Source organism: Elgaria multicarinata, chromosome 17 (genome assembly GCF_023053635.1).
Source record: "Elgaria multicarinata webbii isolate HBS135686 ecotype San Diego chromosome 17, rElgMul1.1.pri, whole genome shotgun sequence".
NCBI classification, from domain to species: Eukaryota; Metazoa; Chordata; class Lepidosauria; order Squamata; family Anguidae; genus Elgaria; species Elgaria multicarinata.
Window position 1 is genome coordinate 6,216,415 of NC_086187.1, and position 19,182 is coordinate 6,235,596.

General features: G+C 43.3%; 3 protein-coding genes across 4 annotated transcripts in view; 2 read left to right on the forward strand and 1 right to left on the reverse strand.

The window, feature by feature from the left end:
* Positions 1-19,182, forward strand: part of LOC134410259 (uncharacterized) — a 365,840-nt gene that overhangs the window by 39,920 nt on the left and 306,738 nt on the right. The gene's annotated exons all lie outside the window — the stretch shown is intronic.
* Positions 2,354-15,880, forward strand: GNG13 (G protein subunit gamma 13). Of its 2 annotated transcripts, none has more exons than XM_063143140.1 (3): positions 2,354-2,397; positions 14,341-14,492; positions 15,526-15,880. In XM_063143140.1, the coding sequence occupies exons 2-3, from the start codon at positions 14,395-14,397 to the stop codon at positions 15,629-15,631; spliced, it is 204 nt and encodes a 67-aa protein (XP_062999210.1). In that variant the 5' UTR covers positions 2,354-2,397; positions 14,341-14,394; the 3' UTR covers positions 15,632-15,880. The 2 variants fall into 2 exon arrangements, with proteins under 2 accessions (XP_062999210.1, XP_062999211.1); XM_063143141.1 differs by lacking the exon at positions 2,354-2,397 and adding an exon at positions 8,514-8,553.
* CHTF18 (chromosome transmission fidelity factor 18) overlaps positions 16,839-19,182 on the reverse strand; it is a 48,318-nt gene continuing 45,974 nt past the window's right edge. Inside the window, exons 21-22 of the mRNA XM_063143556.1 lie at positions 17,570-17,627; positions 16,839-17,066 (exon numbers count right to left, since the gene is read on the reverse strand). Coding sequence (XP_062999626.1) covers positions 16,930-17,066; positions 17,570-17,627 — 195 coding nt within the window. The 3' untranslated portion in view covers positions 16,839-16,929. The remainder of the gene's footprint in view (positions 17,067-17,569; positions 17,628-19,182) is intronic.

A 19,182-nucleotide genomic window follows, 5' to 3' on the forward strand; every position in this document is an offset into this window, starting at 1 on the left:
GGCTTATAATACAGAGAGGGCCGGAATATTTTGATGCCTGAGGCAGGAAATCCGAACTGGTAAAAATGTAACATGCTTGGCGATTTGGCCCCCCTCAGGTGGCAAAAAGCCCAAATTTTGCCGCCTGAGGTAATCGCCTCGACTTGCCAACTGGTTTCTGTTTTAAGAAAAGAGACCTGCCGTCGGCAGGTTTTGCCAGCTTTTCTGTTTAGGTGTATAAGAAGCTGCAGTCCAGATGAAACCTCAGCAAATGAACAGTGTAGAGGCCATTTTGTTGATTTATTCCTGCGTAAGATGATGAATATAGGAAGCCCTATGGCAGCAGGCCCAACATGAATGACGTTTTCCTCTGGGAAGCTGCATGGGGTTTTTCTCTGTCTCATTGCAGGCTGGCCTTGCTCCACTTAGACGTCCCACTAGTAAAATCTCTGAAAATCCAATAACCTACATCCAGCGTCATTTTGCCACTAAACCTCCCACAATCCCTTCCGATAATTGTTTGGAAGAGAGGCGGCACTTGGAGATTACATTTGATGTCAAACAGCTCAATAATCTTGTATTTGGGGATCTGCTATCATTGACCGCTTTAATGTAATGACCATGCGGCATCCTTTGGAGCAAATGCGTCTGGCCTGCTGCTCGGTGGAGGCCCTTGATGGGGAGGTGGTGGGGAGAGCATTATGGTCCAATCCAGGAAAGGTGCCCAGTGTGTTTCAGCTCTGCTGTCATTTTGGCCTATTTGCTCTTCGCTTGCAATCCACTGCGGAATTCACGCTGCTTTCTTTTGGGGTGCATTTTCCACATTGGATCGCCTACTCAGAAAAACCTTCAAGTTGCAGAGGATTCTGAAAGGTGTTCCAAGTCACATTATTTTGGTGAGGTAACAGCTAGGCCTGGGACCTCTAGAGCAAGAGCAGGCAACGTGGATCCCTCCAGATCTTTCGGTTTACAACTCTCATCAGCCCCAGCCAGTATGGCCAATGGTTGAGATTATGGGAGTTGAAGTCCAAAACACCCAGAGGGCACCAGGTTGCCTACCCTGCTCTAGACCGGGGGGGGGGGGGGCAGAAAGCAGATCTGGATCTACTGGTAGATGTCTGGGTAATTTGCAGTTGTTCGGCAAGGATTTATGGTTATTGAGCAATAGCAGCCACAAAATCCCCCCCCCCCCCCCCGGCACCTCAGTCCTAAACTATACTGCTGAAATGGAGAATGCTTGGGATAACCAGTTGTGTAAGATTTCTCAGTTCTGCTACTTAAAACAAATTCTTGGACTCAGAATTTTATCACTCTTAAGGACACAATCCTATGCATGTTTAAACAGAAATAAGCTATGCTGGGAGTTGTAGGACTTATTTCGGTCTAAACATGCATAGGATGGCACCCTAAGTCTGTGTCTTTTGCACCAGGCTGTGGTTAGGGGGATTTGGGGCTCTGGTAAAAAACAAAACAGTAGATCCTGCAAGGCTGGTACCTGCCCATCCCTGTTCTAGGCTATGTGCCCAATGTTGAAGATCAGTAATGGTAACCGAGACATTTTTGGAACACTGCTGTTACCAATCTCCGCACTAAAACGCTGGTCAAAGCCTCTGAGGAAGGATAAGAACAGAGTATGAAAACTGCTCGATTGTATTAATGAATGTGGGGTGGGGGGTGGATGGGTTGACATTCACAGCAAAGGCTTGGTCTGCACAGCCTTTAGGCAACTCCCTACCATATGATGACTTGTTTTTTTGAAAATCTTTTGCTAGGCCTGCGTAGGTGCAATGGAAAAATGGTGGTGATAATGCTGTTGCCTGTTATTGCTCGCTATGTTTCTCTCGGATTCCCCCGCCCTCCCCTGCCAGCCCCCAGAGATACAATTAAGGTACCATTCTTAGAAAAAGGGTATCTATGGTACCCAAACATCGCCATCACAAGGGCAACTGTTCTGCTCCTCCCTAATGAGGCATTTGCCTCAGCATCTTAATCCTGTAGCTTTGTCTCTGGGGCCGAACCTTTCATCAGAGGACATTTGGAGTCATCAGTACCAGAGGAAGACAAAGGGTTCTCTCTCTCTCTCTCTCTCTCTCTCAGCTTATCTCTTCTCCAAACCGTTAAACAGGGCTCTGCACCGGAGAGAGAGGATTTCTCATTATCCCTGGTTTTTTTTTTTTTTTTTTTGCCTTTTCAGAGGCAGCTGGACAGGCCGTACATTAATAGATTACATTCAGGATTTCAGATTGTTAACAGCAACAAGGGCTTCAGCTTGGAGACATTCTAGGGAAAGTCCTGGGAAGCAGTTTGAACCTTTTTGTAGTGGACACAATCTTCCGTGGGAAAACCAGACTTTAAAACACACACCAAAAACAACTATACAACTTTTCTTTGGTCTTAACTAACATCTCTTCTTCAAAGGTAGGTTGCTGGTTTGGTTCATTTATTAAATAATCAGCATCTCTAAATGGGGAGGGCATTCTTTTTTCTAGCTACTGGAGGAAGAAGTGGGAAATTTCAATTATTATTTATCCATGACAGCTTAATGGAACCTCCATGTCCAGAAGCAGTATAGCTTTGATAAGTTACCGCGGCACTGTGTACATGGGAATCTGCAGTCAGGGGTAATTTAAAATTCACAAGTGTATTTCTATTTGCTGTTTAAATGCTTTTAAAAGTATATTTACATCTCTTGGTGGTCTTACGCATAGCTTAGCCAGTGAAGAGATGTACATTTCCGGAACTGAGACCATTCTGTACTTTAGAAATTGTAGCCCTCTTTCCAGATTTTAGGGGGCACTTGGGGTGATATGATAGTGAAAGAGATGCGCAGTGCCATCTCAGGGGGCACGTTGTGGCTGAAGGAAATGCACCTCTCTAAAATGGCAAAGGGTCCTAGGGTGCACGTTTTGGATGATCACACAGAAGCCATGCCAGGAATGTAAGTGTGCGGAGGACTCATTGCTCAATGGCAGTGCACTGCTATTCCCGCTGAAGCTCAGTCATCTGCGTCTCTAGTTTAGAACAGGAAACTCAATCAAGATGACTGGAACAAATCTTGCCTGCCTGCCAGAGCAGTCAGCACTGGCCTTGATGAATATTCCTTGTTCCAGAGACTAATGGATATAACGGCATTGGTATTTTACTGAATTTAACTATTATATGCAATATTTGCTGCGTACTGGAAGAATTTGTAACAATCTTTGGTTAATGCAAATTGGGCAGGATATACCTAAAGCAGCTTCGGATGTTGACAGCTCGTAGGACACATCTGTTCTGTTAAGCTTTTAAAGCACTCAAATTTCATTCTGGGGGAAAGATGATAAAATTGGAACTAAAATGCTTCAATAAGAACAGGTAATCGAAAGTGGCGATTCCAAGAACAGAACAAAGGACAACATGTCTTGGACACATGCAAACAAAACATGTGAACTTGTGATTGCCCTATGAATTAGATCTGTGGCTATACTAGGCAGGACCCCAGAATGAGCACTTCCTGTTTTTTTCTGATTTTAAGAAAAGCAAGTTTGGAGACATATAGGCTTGGTAGACATATGCTGGAGATTTTAATGTATAGGTAACAGCTATATTATAAAAGTTTTTCCTTTAGGAAAAGATAGGGAGGAGAGTTTATGTAATACAAAATCCTCATCCACATGTTACAGTATGGCAATAATCACTTCCTTAATTATGTGAGTATCAAGAGCCACATGTTGGGGGGACCCTCCCTGATATTCCTTGAATGTTTATCAGTGGCTCCTTCAAAATTCTGTGTTTTAGAATTTTAAATTTTGTATACTAATTTTTATCTCAATTTTAGAATTTCTGTAAACTGCCCAGAGAGCTCTAGCTATGGGGGAGGTATATAAATGTAATAAATAAATAAATAAAATAAATGAGCAGAATGATAAAGGTGACCCAGGGCAGGATCTATACTACTGCTTTAAAATGGTTTATAATGGTATTGACAACTGTTGGGGCCCACAACACACTCTATATACGGTTTTCAAACTGTTTTCAAAGTGTTAGATCCTGCTTGGTGTAGAGGTTTACTTGAAAGTAGCTTGTCCACTATTATGGATCATCAGTCCTGGACATATTCTAGGGCAAGCTCTTAATTTGCTCCAGAGACCCTGCTGGCATTTCACACAACTTGAGATTCGATCCCAGAGCATTCCCCATAATCCTCTGCAACTCACAGGACAATATGAAAAATGTGAGTCTGAAACTCACTGTCCTGAGTGTATTCATTTGTGTTCTTTGAGGCTGTTTGTTTTCAACTGTATATTTGCCCAGAGGGAGATCGCACACAACGAATTAGGTACATTGGTGCTGCGTACCGTGATATTCTCAAATTCCCTGAGGTTTTGAAAAGGATGTTGTGGAGGGTGTTGCTACTCTCAGCACTCTGATTAGTACTTGGGTGGATTCTAGTCTTTGGTTTCAGGCATCCCCCATTCAAAGGGATCTTGACAAATTAGAAAATGTAGAAACAACAACTTCACTCGTTTCAGAAATGTAAGAGGCGCTCTGCCGGTCCTTCACTCCGTTGTAACTGAGAAGGCCCCAACCAGGGCACAAACACAACGGCCTTACCCTGTTTGCTCCCCTGCAAATGGTGTTCAGAGTAGACAGCTGTAAACATCGATGTTTCATTTAGCTATCATGGATAATATACCTCCTCCATGAATTTTACAAGGCCTTTTTAAGAGAGTGCTTGTCTTCACCAAATCTTGTGGCAGTGAAACACATAATTAGTGAGTTCCGGGAACAAGTTCTTTCTTTTGACTATCCCGAAGCTGCTGCCCATCAACATAATTGGGTGACCTCAAAGTTTAGAGTTGAGAGAGACAGAGAGAGAGAGAGAGAGAGAGAGATGGAAAAAGATGTCAGGAAAAGAAAGAATATTTTTTAGTTTCACCCCCCCCCCCAATAGAATCATAGAATAGCAGAGTTGGAAGGGACCTACAAGGCCATCGAGTCCAACCCCTTGCTCAATGCAGGAATCCACCCTAAAGCATCCCTGACAGATGGTTGTCCAGCTGCCTCTTGAAGGCCTCTAGTGTGGGAGAGCCCACAACCTCCCTAGGTAACTGATTCCACTGTCGCACTGCTCTAACAGTCAGGAAGTTTTTCCTGATGTCCAGCTGGAATCTGGCTTCCTTTAACTTGCCCGTTATTCCGTGTCCTGCACTCTGGGAGGATCGAGAAGAGATCTTGGCCCTCCTCTGTGTGACAACCTTTTAAGTATTGGAAGAGTGCTATCATGTCTCTCCTCAATCTTCTCTTCTCCAGGCTAAACATGCCCAGTTCTTTCAGTCTCTCTTCATAGGGCTTTGTTTCCAGACCCCTGATCATCCTGGTTGCCCTTCTCTGAACACCAATAGTGTCTACTTAGCTAAACATACTTGCATCTAAAATACATAAATATCAGTTATGGAGGATGCAGATTAGCTTTATTTTAGTACTATATAGTACATTTTAATGCAGTATAAATATTTGGTGTAATATATTTAAAGCAATATATGAAATAATAATGTGCAATATCTTCGTATGTGGTATGATTATCCCAACTAAATCCATTAAAGTCCTATTGATTTCACAAGGAGAGTTAAACATTTTCATAACTCTCTTCCACTGGTATAAATGAGACTCAAAAGTGTATCATCATCATCATCATTTATATAAGCAACTTTATGACTTGTCAGTCCTGAAACTATTTCACATTACTTTACATACAATAAAACAATAAAATATATATTGTTGCATTTTTAAGAGCATGAGACAATACCAAACTAGAGGAAAATGTTTTTGACTGAATTGTGCCCATAATTAATATTTTCTTAGCACTATCATTAGGCATCTTATTAACATATTTTAAGTTGTACGTAATTAGTTTGCTTTCCATTTTCATGAATTGAGATTATACCTAGAGAACATATTGAATTTAGTCTGCTGTCATCCCGGATCTGAAAGTGTTATCTTCAAATGTAAAAAAATATATATATGAGGAAAAATTGGAGTTGGTCCTTGCGAAATCTATTATCAGCAGATTTCACCTGTTTACATATGGATGCTCTAGAGCTTACAACCATATTCCCTAACTGATACCCTTATGGGCTGGATAGCTAAACATGCTAAGTATTCTGTAGGGATGCACAAGTAATGTAGGCATCTTAGAAAGATTCAATGTTGGTTTCCTTTTGAAATGTCAATTCAGAACAAAACTCTTTAAAATTACTACTTCCTGTTAAGACTGCAAATTCAAAGCAAAACATACTGATAAGACTGTGTAAAGTGAAATTAATTTGTCCATAAACTTTAACAGTAGGTGAAACTGTTTATGTAATAATAATTTAATAATAATTTAAATTATTAAATCGTCATTGAAAGCTAGCGAGAAAATGCTTCCTTAAATTTTTGATGACTGGTAGCTTCTAGTTATTGCAGCACATCCCAGGTGTTTGGGTGGAGACTGAAGACAAAATGTTTGGGGAGTTTGAATGTAGACAGAGTTGTGAGTCTTTGCTTTTTTGGTTTCAACCTTTTTTAGTCCAGTGTTTCTGATGCAAATACTCCACCAATAACAACCTGTTTTCAAGAAGAAATTTAGATCCTGCCAACAGCAGTGATGGGAAAACATTAATGTTTGACTCAGAAGAAAATCTATCCGTCCAATTGGGCATCTCTGCCCAGGTCACATGCCCATGGTCTGAAATGAGCTCTGAGTCAATTCACATTTATCTCTGGTGCAAGAGGTCCATCCAGTTTCTGATCCTACTTGCGTCAGTGTTAATCAGGTGTAAGCCCTCAGTGCCTTCATGGATTAATATTGGAAGTACACCAGTATCGGAGCCTCCCCTTGCTTTGGCCTTTTGGTAAGAGAGTGTATTTGGTCTTGAAGTGACCCTGAATTATCCCTCGTTCCACTGCCGAAGCAGATGGAAGACACTGTCTTTCCCTGAACTGCAGTGGTGTTCACCGCCAACCTCACTAATCAGTGAACCATGGGGGTACTGACAGGAGATAAAGAAGCACCTGTCAATCAACGAGGTATCTCGGGAAATGGGAAAGAGTGAGCAAAGAGTTAGTTGGGGCTGGGCTGGATTATAAGCCCCAACAAATGAAAATGGAGTTGCTGTGATTCACAGGAGTAAACCCGCGGAATGAGTCTAAGGTTGGATTACCCATTTCATCGATCAGCCGTGAACCGAGCCCGTGCATTGCAAGCGGTGCTTATAGAGCAAACATCTGCAGGCCAGGCCATTAGTTCAAGAAAACTGATATGTTATAAGGCATAAATTCCTGCGGGGGTCATCATTAGCTATGAGAAATGGGATGGGATTCTTTCCCAACAGGGTCCTTATTTCAGACAAGGCACAGAAGGGAAACCATCACCCAAAGATGTTGCACTCGGTCCACTGTGACACTTCAAATCCTTCTCTACTTCCCTAATTGGCTAATGGGTTGGAACGTATTATTGCATTTTTAGCCTCAGGAGAAGGTTCTCCTAAAATATTATCCTCACAACAACCCTATGAGGCTGAGACATAGTGAGTGGCTCAAGACCATTCACTGAGCATTAAGGTTGAATCAAGCTATGAACTCAGGTCTTCCCAGTCCTAGTCAAATATGCTAACTAGGGTGACCATATGAAAAGGAGGACAGGGCTCCTGTGTCTTTAACAGTTGCATAGAAAAGGAAATCTTAGCAAGTGTCATTTGTATATATGGAGAACCTGGTGAAATTCCCTCTTCATCACAACAGTTAAAGTGCAGGAGCTATACTAGAGTGACTAGATTTAAAAGAGGGCAGGGCACCTGCAGCTTTAACTGTTGTGATGAAGAGGGAATTTCACCAGGTTCTCCATATATACAAATGACACCTGCTGAAATTCCCTTTTCAATTCAACTGTTAAAGATACAGGAGCCCTGTCCTCCTTTTCGTATGGTCACCCTAATGCTAACCACTATACCACACTGTCTCTGAAGTAAGTTACGGCATGATCTAAAGTATCTACTTTGCCATTTTTTCCAGCTCAATACTAGTTTAACTATCATGGTTCCCCCCAAAGAATCCTGAGAATTGTAGTTCGATGCAGGTGCTAAGAATTCTCTACCCCGGCACCGCAGAACATACCTGCTCTTCCCAGTTGTATCTCTCCCGTATTACAAGGTTTCTCCTTATTTTCTAGAACACAAATCTGAGATTATTATTTTTAAAAAATCCTAAAACCAATGAGCTAAACAACCCAAAACCACAACAGCAGCAAGCCCTGCAGTTTCAGGAAGAGAGGAGACAGGATGTCATGCTAGTGCTTGATTTTTCAAGGCAGGATCAGACCTGCTGATAATGCCTGTCTCCATTCTGCCCTAGATAATGCCTTTCTCCTGAGTAAACGCTATGCTACATCTTTCTTGTCCCGACAGCTTTAACACCATTCAAATAGAAATCAAACCAAACCACGAATTTGCTTAGTTGAATGTCTATTATACATGCAAAGCAGCAATCATAACTTCAGGGCTGAGAGGGCTGCTTAGAGCTAAGTTTCTCCAGAGGAAGAGCCGGACTGCTAAGGTAAGTGCTTTATCTCAATTAATACGAAAGCTCAAGAGAAATAGCCCAACTTGCCCAGAACCAGACTGGGCAAACCAATAGAACTAAAAGCAGTCCAGAAGTCCATAAAATATGCTTTTATTTTTTTATATTAGGTTGAGAAGCCCGATGTGTTTCAGCCTGTAATTTTGCTAGGCCTTTCTCAGGGGACCTATAAGCAATTAAAATGCATATTGTAAATGCATATTGTAAAACATAAAAGGAACAACACATAGTAAAAATATATTCTTATTGTAAAATTAACATGTGGCCACAGGGGGCTCTGTAGATATGAAATATGTTTAAAACTTTTTTTAATTTAATATATGAGGACAAAGTACTCTATATACTATTATTTCATTACGTACATACACAACATATTTTAACAAAAGAATGTATGGCATATCTTACTTGTAGGAAGTAGTCTGCAGAGTTCTGTAGTCTGTCGGGTATGCTTTAGGGTGGATTCTTGCATTGAGCAGGGGCCCTTTCCAGCTCAACTATTCGATGATTCTTCTTAACAACAAAATGTCTTTCACTGATTATTAGTGGCGACGGAAAAGATTGGTCTTCAGAGCCATCATATATCCTTGTACACTTTTTTCTTTTATCAGATGTTATCTTAGTGGGAAAATGCGTGTTGGGGCAGGGCTGCTGTAATTAACTACAGCAATTTGCTGAATCGCAGTAAATGTGAACAAATCTTCATTTAAACCTTTAGGTTTTAAGGTTTTTAATTTTATAATCCTTCCTATCTCTCTCCTTAGTAGTTGTTTCTCATTATTTGTGTTTAGTTTATCCAGAGCCCAAAATTTTAAGTCTGTGTGGGAATATTGTTCTTCTGCAAAATGATGGGTTAATGGTGCACCTGGCCTGTAATTATTTTATGCTGCTAAGGTGCTCCCCTATACATTTTTTTAGGGGTCTGATGGTTTTGCCTACATAGATTTGGGGGCATTTGCACTGGATGGCATAGAATAGATGACAAAGGAACTGTTATAGCTGGTGAAGTGTTTTAGAGGATATTTTTGTTGATCAGAGGGGTTTACAAATTCTGTGATTTTGGTGGTATATCTACAATAACAGCGATGTTCACAGGGATGATGGCCTAACAAAATGTTGGGTGGGCTTCTATAATTTTCTTTAAATTCACTTCTGATTAATAGATCTCTTAGGTTCCTGGTTCTTTTAAAGGAGACCATTGGTTGGTTCTGGCATCCAGGGCAGGATCTACACTATTGCTTTCATAGAATCATAGAATAGCAGAGTTGGAAGGGGCCTACAAGGCCATCGAGTCCAACCCCCTGCTCAATGCAGGAATCCACCCTAAAGCATCCCTGACAGATGGTTGTCCAGCTGCCTCTTGAAGGCTTCTAGTGTGGGAGAGCCCACAACCTCCCTAGGTAACTGATTCCATTGTTGTACTGCTCTAACAGTCAGGAAGTTTTTCCTGATGTCCAGCTGGAATCTGGCTTCCTTTAACTTGAGCCCGTTATTCCGTGTCCTGCACTCTGGGAGGATCGAGAAGAGATCCTGGCCCTCCTCTGTGTGACAACCTTTTAAGTATTGGAAGAGTGCTATCATGTCTCCCCTCCATCTTCTCTTCTCCAGGCTAAACATGCCCAGTTCTTTCAGTCTCTCTTCATAGGGCTTTGTTTCCAGACCCCTGATCATCCTGGTTGCCCTCCTCTGAACACGCTCCAGCTTGTCTGCGTCTTTCTTGAATTGTGGAGCCCAGAACTGGACGCAATACTCTAGATGAGGCCTAACCAGGGCCGAATAGAGAGGAACCTGTACCTCACACGATTTGGAAGCTATACTATTATAACAGTTTTGACAACTGGGGCCCAGGACACACTCCATATATAGTTGTCAAAACTGTTATAAAGCACTTTAAAGCAGTAGTGTAGATCTGGAATGTGTTGCACTATGTGCCAGCGTCTCCTGATACTTCTTTGTAGGTGATTAGTTACTTTGCCATATGTTAAATTGCAATTAATTTGTGTTCTTTTTTGTCAAGAGCACTGCCTGTGTTTTTGTCTCTGCCTTCTTTAAGCCTTCAGAGATTACAGCATTGGGGTATCCTCTTTCTCTTAATTACAGTGCCAGTGTGTGTGATTCTTGTTTAAAATCTGATACTTGGAACAGTTACATTTTAATCTTAAAACTGTCCATATGGAAGGTTATTCCTTAGAGAATGGTGTTGGAAGCTGTCATAACGGAGACATCTAGGGACATCTGAAGGTTTTCTACAATTAGAGGTGATAAGGTGTTTGCCCCCCCCCCCCCGCTTTTTTTTTTTATCTTGAGGTCCAGAAAACGAATTTCTAGAATGTTATGTTGGATGTCAAACTGGCTATCTTCGTTCCTGGAATTTATGTGCATTATGAATTGTTGTAATTCTTCCCCGTTACCCTGCCAAACGGAAAAAGAAAACCCATCATCAATGTATCTGAGCCATACCAGAATATGTTTATTGGATGTGCCCTCAGATGAGAGGAGATCTTTTTCATATTCAGCCATATGTAGATTGGCTACCTCTGGGGCCGTGGGGCACCCCATGGCCACTCCCTTGGTTTTCCAGTAAAATGTGTTGTTAAATTGAAAGTAATTCTGACGTAAGGCTACCTCAGCAAGGGCATTTGCTGCCCGTTAAAGATCCAACAAACACTGCTGCTTGACGCAGGCCGCCTCCATGTGCGAAACTGTAGGGCTGGCTCTGAATGGGGCTCTGGGGAGTGGGGGGAGAGAAAATGCTTATTTTGGCACGGGGAAAGGTGGGGGCATCCATGTTCGGTCAAGCTCGGAGCCACCTGGGCTTCAGTCCACCCTCACACACACTCCTGCCAAAACAGCTATTTGCATCCGGATTAAATCTTTCCTTCCCATCAGGTCAACAACAGCTGCCTGCCCCCCCCCTTCCCCAGCACCCCCAACAGCATTTAGAAGGATTTGTTAGTCAAACGCTAATGCCGTAAGATAAACTATGCAAATCATGGGATGGGAGCACGTCACTTTCCCGTAAGCCCAGCCAGGCTGTTCTACGTGCTGGGGAGAAGCCTTCGAAATGTGGAGTGGATACGGGATGTACCCGGGGTGGAGGTGGGGTGGGGGCATTTCCAGATAGCACCAACCTTGAGGGTCAGAGGAGGGGGTTTGGTGCTTCTAAGCCTGGAGTTCAGACTTGTCAAAGGACTCTTGACTATATACTCAGCTCACCTGATTGGTAGGGGGGGAAATTGAAGCTTTGATCAGTGCTGGATGTAAGCTGAAAAACTCTGCAAGCTCAGCAAAAGAACACAATTCTGGTTTCTGAGAATGCCAGCTTGCATATTTTATTTTATTTTAAAAAGAAGGCTCACGTTTCCAGTCCCTATGATCATGAAGACTGATTTATGAGATTTCACCACCTACCAAGGGCTGAGACGTAGCTGCATCATAGAATCATAAAATAGCAGAGTTGGAAGGGGGGGCCTACAAGGCCATTGAGTCCAACCCCCGCTCAATGCAGGAATCCACCCTCAAGCATCCCTGACAGAGGGTTGTCCAGCTGCCTCTTGAAGGCCTCTAGTGTGGGAGAGCCCACAACTTCCCTAGGGAACTGGTTCCATTGTCGTACTGCTCTAACAGATTTCAAGTGGCCAAGATAGCTTCTTTTTCCATAACTAGCAGAATAACTTCTGCACAATTTAATGCAAAGAAAGAGTTTAAGCTGCATAATTTGTACTGAATACAGCACTGTTTTTCTTGGAGCAGAAGTTGTACTATTATTTTTTTATATTACATACAGACACAGTCTCGCCTGTCGCCCTGGACAAAGGCTCACGCAACCCTGTCTCACGACTTTTCCTGTCTTTCTAGTTGAGGGACCTGTAAAGCAGGGGATCACAAAGATATGATTGGCTATGCAAGAACAAAGTATTCAGGGCAAATGAGCGCCTATAAAAGCCAGCTCTTAAAACTCTTTGTGCTGTATTTCAGTTTACTGAGATATGTAGAATCATAGAATAGTAGAGTTGGCCATCGACACTGATTGAATCTTGGCTCATCTTTGCTGTGCTCAAGTCAGCAGCAGGCCGTGTGCCTCGGGCATTGAACCTGGACTTGGAACGCTGTCTGAATATGGTGGGAAAGGTCATCATCAAAGAGTAGCGGGATGAGATCCACAGGACTGGAGCACTCCCGAGCCTTTCACAGCGCAGGGAGGGAATTTCAGCTTGTCATGCTGGCGTGAGAAGTAGCATCCGCTAAAATTTCCTCTCTCCACAACTTGATGGTGAAGGAGCCCTGTACTCCATTGCACCGACTCACTCCCCCCCCCCCTGCACATATACACATTCTTCCTGCTGTGGCAAATCAGGAAATTTGCATTATTGGACCAGCAACGAGAGACAGTGGAGCATAGAATGGTCACCTTCGGCCTGAAAGAGGCCCCTCTGCCTTTAGCAGAAAGTCAACAGGTAGAGCTTTCACCAGAGTGGAAAATGCAGTGTTCCTGATGAAGGAGTGCTCAGCCCGCTGCATTGCAGTATTAAAGACACATGAGCCTGCCAGAAAAACAGAAAATGGCAGCCAAATTCCATCTTGGAAGGAAAACATCAGCCTTCCTAGGGCCAATGAAGCAGCAAAAAACATTTTTTTTAGGGTTCTACTGCAAAGCGACCCATATCTTCCTTGCCCATCTGTGGTTGCTGAAACAAAGGATATGCAAAGGCGAGTTTCAACAGCCAGTAATCCTAATTCCTCAACTGCCAATCTTTCAACCAGTCCCTGTAATTCGGTCTTTGACCACAGTATGATGTGCAGTCATTAGCAGGTGAAAACATTTACCTCCATGCTGTGAAAAGCTTCACTGGAGGGATGCTGTGACACAGGAGCAGGCCAAGCCAATGTATTTGGTCATTTGACAAACCTAGTGACATCTGATTAAATAATTTTTAGTCCATCAATCACTCCCGTTTAAATCAGACTCAGGTGGTGCAGTGCTAACAGCATTAGAGCCAAAATAGGACACTGAAGGTGTTTCTACACCTGCCTTTTTTCCAGGGATCGTCCTGGGATCATACCTGTGCATGCAAATACCACACAGGGAATCCTGGGAGCAGGCAGGGACAATCCCTCTATTTTCCTGGGATAACCCTTAGGTATAAAAAGGGCCTGAGAGCTTTTCGACATGAGGCCTTTATGGTGTGCTTGTCATTCCCTACTCACTATTGTTTATGGGTTCTTTAGATGATATCATGACTCCAGTTTTGCTTCTGGGTATAAAGAGCACTTTTGGCAGGATTTTTTAGAGCAGGGAAAATGCAGTATTGTTTGTGAAAGCGAAAGGAAGCACTATTTCCACTTGTATATTTGTGCTATTCTGCGATACTCCTACAACCCCCCTTGAGTGACAAAACGCCAACACAAGTGCCTTTTATTTTCTGCTGTGAGAATACTGTCCTCCTTGAAGGGTTGTTATCACTCACTCCTATCCTTTTCTACCCATGCACTTCCTCTTTTGTTGCTGAAGTGTAGGTTCACTGTAAGCTCCTTGAGAGCAGAGACTAGGAGCACTTTATAAGGAGCAATTATGACATCAGACTAGAACCAGTGGCACCCAGGTTCAGCCATGAAGCTCTGTCTATGACTTCGGTGCAAACAAGAAAAGCACTGGGCACGGATTAACTGTGTTATCTCCTCCTTAGCATCTCCTTGGAAGACAGTTAACATAAAAATGTAACGCAGCCAATTCAACGCTGTTCACCGTTGTTGTTTGGTTTTCAGTCTAGGTTGAACCCCCTCTTCCCTTGACCAGAACTACCGCCGACACAAGCCTCCATGGATGAATGGGAAGCACCCCAGTGGAAAAAGGAAGTTGAAAGCCTTAAGTACCAGCTGGCTTACAAGCGGGAGATGTCCTCAAAAACCATCCCTGAGTGAGTGCATGCACTGCGCCTCCCTTGGCAGAGAGCACGATCGCTTACCACTTACACACAGGGCACCACTAGAGAATTCAATTCAGCATACCAAGAGTCTCAGGTTTCATTTTTTTTAAATCCCCCAAGTTCCCAGCCCCTATAGTTGCAAAGACAACCTAGCCACAGTAGTGCACGCACTGGTAACTTCCCAGTTGGACTACTGCAATGCAGTCCACATGGGGCTGCCCTTGAAGATGACTTGGAAGTTGCAGTTAGTGCAAAACTCAGCAGCTAGACTGTTCACCGGAACATACTATAAAGACCATATAACACCTGTCTTAAAAGAATTGCATTGGCTGCCTAAACGCTCACAGTTGGAATTTAAGGTGTTGGCAACGCCCTACATGGCTTGGGACCTCGGTATTTGAGGGGGCGCCTCTCCCTATATCTGCCTGCCCGAGATTTGAGAGCTGTTGGAGGAGCCCTCCTCCATGTCCCACGAACGCAAGACATATGTTATGGTGGGACAAGGGAGAGGGCTTTCTCTGTTGTGGCACCCTGACTGTGGAATGCCGTCCTCCCCTTGGAGGCCTGACCATCACCAATGCAGGATTCATTTCGGCACCAAGTTAAGACGTGGCTTTTGAACAAAGCCTTTGATGGCTAAATTCTCCATGGTTACACAAATTGTTTTTAATTGCTTTAAGGTCGACTCCTTTACATGGGTGGACACATACTTTGAATTGAGGATGTTGTCTCGGTAAATTCTATATTTCATTATACAGCCACTAGATGGTGCAGCTGATACAGCAGAGTAACCTTGCTTACTGGCTAGGAGGCAGATCGGCTGCTACCTCCAAAGTCCTACGATTTCCAGAGTTCCTTGTTGGCAAACGTATATAAAAGGAACTTGAAATAAAATCCTAAAAAGTTGGGGTTTTCCTATTAAAGACGTTTGGCAGCATAAACACCCATTGCGGCAATAGACATAGCAATGCTAGCCTGATACTGAGGCAAAAAAAAGACCCTCTTGGTTTCTCCTCCCTTCTAGATTTCTTAAGTGGATAGAAGATGGCATCCCGGAAGACCCGTTTCTGAATCCAGAGCTGATGAAGAGCAACCCCTGGGTGGAGAAAGGAAAATGCACCATCCTCTAACCCACGGCCCTCAACACACCATCCACCACTGAAAAATGGCTTCCTTTGCAGATCCTCAACTGTTGCATGAAAACTGAATGTACAAAGTTTTTATTAGCTTCCCACTAGGGCTAAATTCACATTCATGCCCCTTTGTTAGTGCAATGGGTTTTATCTAGAGGCTAAATTCCAGGTTGTTCCAAATTTTTGGTATTCTGAGGCACAGGGTTTTGTTTCTTCTCTGGATTTAAACTAGAGGCACACGAACAATGCACACTTACATTTTTCTCGACCAACTGCAAGAACAGGCAGGCATCTCCTTTGTAACTATAACAGATTCTCAGGCTGATTGTGCTTCCTGGAATCCACTTGGTTTGTTTTTAAAGGGAGGCAGGGCACAGGCACGGGTTGTGCTCTGGCAATATTCCAGGAATTCCCCTGCACCCATCAGCACCTGGGAAACCCAGCACGTTCTCATTGCAACCTTTTGGGATGATGCCACTGTCTATGTAACTGGCAAGGGATAGAGGAGAAAATTCGTGCTTCCCAGGGGTGGACACGTCCAACGGAATGGCGTAGCATTTCAAGGCACATGTCAAACCACTGATGTGATACACTCAGGGCCTGTTCAGGCAACACGCTAAGCCATGGTTAGAAAACTAACCCTTTGGCAGCAAATGGTTAGTGAGCGTGTTTAAACCATAGTTATATAGCCGCCACGGTTAGGAATGTTCATACAACAGGCTAAGCCATGGTTCCCATGACACGCTAAGCTATGGCTTAGCGTGTTATCTGAACAGGGCCTCCTGTGCTCTGCCTAACTCATGGCTTGGAAGTCACTGAGCTAACCCTGACAGGGAGGAGTAATAATGTGGAAGAGACCCACTATTTGGAGTAACAGGATCTAACAGCCCACAGAAAACAGAAGCAAATTTGAGTCATTTGTGAACCCTATAGTTTCTCTGTCCTATACATCTGTAATCCTTTTTTTGTTTTTGCTTTTGAACTTGTAAAGGAACACACGAGTTTTATAAAAGAATTTTCAATTATTTTAAATACTTTTTTTTGTACCTTGTAGGTTATACAGTTTTTTGCAGTAAAAAAAAAGCCAAGCAAATGTGACAAGGGTTTAATAAATGAAATAAAGAAAGCAGTACTCTGCGTGTCTCAAATTTTATTCATTTTTTTTTCTTTTTTACAAAAAAGGATTTGGTACAAAAATACAGAGTTACCTTCTTTTCGAAACATCCTTGCAAAGGACCCAATGCCTGCTTTTTCATGTGCTGCCTGTCCATATTTCATTTCCAAGTTTTTTATTGCTAGAACAAATCTTTAATGTAAATATTTCTCCGAACCGCATTGGAGACGCCTTCATTAAACCGGAACCAAACATCGCTCTGTCCAACAGCCTTCCCAATGAGTTTTTCTATTACGTTTTTCTCAGGTACCTTATTGGCTATTAGGGGAAAAAATGAGAAAGAGAAAATGGGGCGATATCCATAGCACAGGCTGTGAAACATGAAATTAAAGATGGGCGATGGGCTCCCAACCCAGGCAACCTGGTACCCTCCAGATATTTTGGACTACAACTCCCATAAACCCCACCCAGCATGGCAATGTTCATGGATTATTGGAGTTGTAGTCAAAAATATATGGCGTGTACCAAGTTGCCTTACCCTGCCCCATTTGCAAGCTTTTCCAAGAATGTATTAAGCTAAAATTGCAGGATGTCTAAAACAATTCTCAGCACTCTTAATTCTGGGAAGTGACTCCCCACAGTGCTGCAGCGATATATGTAAAGAAGGCTGAGGAAGTTGCAAAACACACAGGAAACATCCAGCCCCGCCGTCAGCATGTGTAGGCTTCTAACCAACACGGTAGCAAAGTTTGTCCACGTTATTTCCATTCCTAAATTACTGTCCCAACTAACAAACTGCTCTGTCTTACTCTGAAACATACCTTCCGAAGGAGACGCCGTCTTCTTGATGATCACACGGCCAAAGAAATCCGTTTCTGGCTGTGGGAAGGGAAGAAAAATGCCATGAGAACACGGTGCCTCCTCCCACCACTGTTCAGAGTTAAAGGAGGCCCACCTGCCCAGGTCCCTCAAGGAATCCGAGGCTCTCGGTTCTCAAGCGGAGCTACACTCTGTGGATTTACTGTGGCCCAAGTTCTGTGACATCTGCCAAAAAACTGGCTTGTCAGTGAACACCTAGGTCAGCCTTCTCCAACCTGCTGCCTTCCAGATGTGCTGGACTGCAGGTCCCATGTCCCAGCCAGGATAGCGACCAACAAATCAATCCCTCCCTGTTTCTCTAGCAGCAGAAAGTGCCTACATAAATCACAAAACCTAGCTGTGTAGGCTAATCTGTGTTTAAAACCTCCACCATGAAGCTGCAGGGACAGCCTCAGGAGCGTTGCTCTGTGTGTCCTTACAAGCCTCGGGCTGTTCTGTTTTGCGCCAGTGCAAGGCTGAAACGGTGCTAGGAGCACAGGGCTGCTCTAACAGCCCACCAAGGCCTGCCCACCACCCTCTCCATCCCCAAAAGATCGGAGAGCCGGTAAAGCCATGCCAATGACTGCTGCTGACCAGGGTGGATTGATTTATACCAGTCATTCCAAAATAACCATGAATAACCTACTTCGTTTCCAACTAAAATAAGAGCCTTTTATTTACATCTAGTAGCCTAACTGCAAAACCTTTAAGCCTTTGGCACTACAGAACGGTATCGTGCTTAGAAGTAATTGTGAAGTTAATGGGTTGCTCTTTGGCTTCCTCTTTGCAGAAATGTTTGCATTAAATCCAGATTTTAAATTAGGTGACTTTAAAAAAAGTCGCAACAACTTAATTAAAAATGATTTGAATGTAAATAGTAATTTTGAAAGCATTAGCCATTTTTATCCACCATACTGTGGGCTCAGTTCACACCATGCCTGAGCAAAGGGGGAACTAGTTGAAACACCGGCCTGGTGTATGTACAACCTGAAGCTACTTTCAACTTCTACTCTGGCTTGCTGCAATGACCCAAGCACTTGCCCCCTAAGCCTTTGAAACTTCTTGGAAGCCTTCCAAGATGTCTTTTTGGAAGCCAAGGTAATTAGGACAGAAGGAAAGAAAAAAGTTCTATCATGCACGGTGTTTGCAAACATAAATGAAAAGAAGCTGTGGGGAAAGGAGCCATCTGAGGCCTTCAGCTTTTATCTTACATCCTTTCTCCCTCTGTCTGCCACGTCAGCAACTTTCCCCAGGGGGATTATGGGCACTGAAACAATCAGCAGGATTAAAAACAGTTCCTGTCAGCATCCTGGGTAGCGGAGCTGCATCAGGATCCCAGGGTTCACATTTTCCCTCAGAAAAGAACAGCCTTCTTGATCTTTATTCGGGACACCAACCAGCCCTGAAGGAGCCATCAAATTACCTCTCCCACAAACCAAAGGTTCTTCAATAACAATTCTTCAAAAACCTTCACATACACTGAAACCAACACGTCTGTCGGAATTGCTCCACTAAAGGGACACACACACACCCACAAGTCTACTGCACAAGACAAAACGCGGCTAGGAGAGTAAGG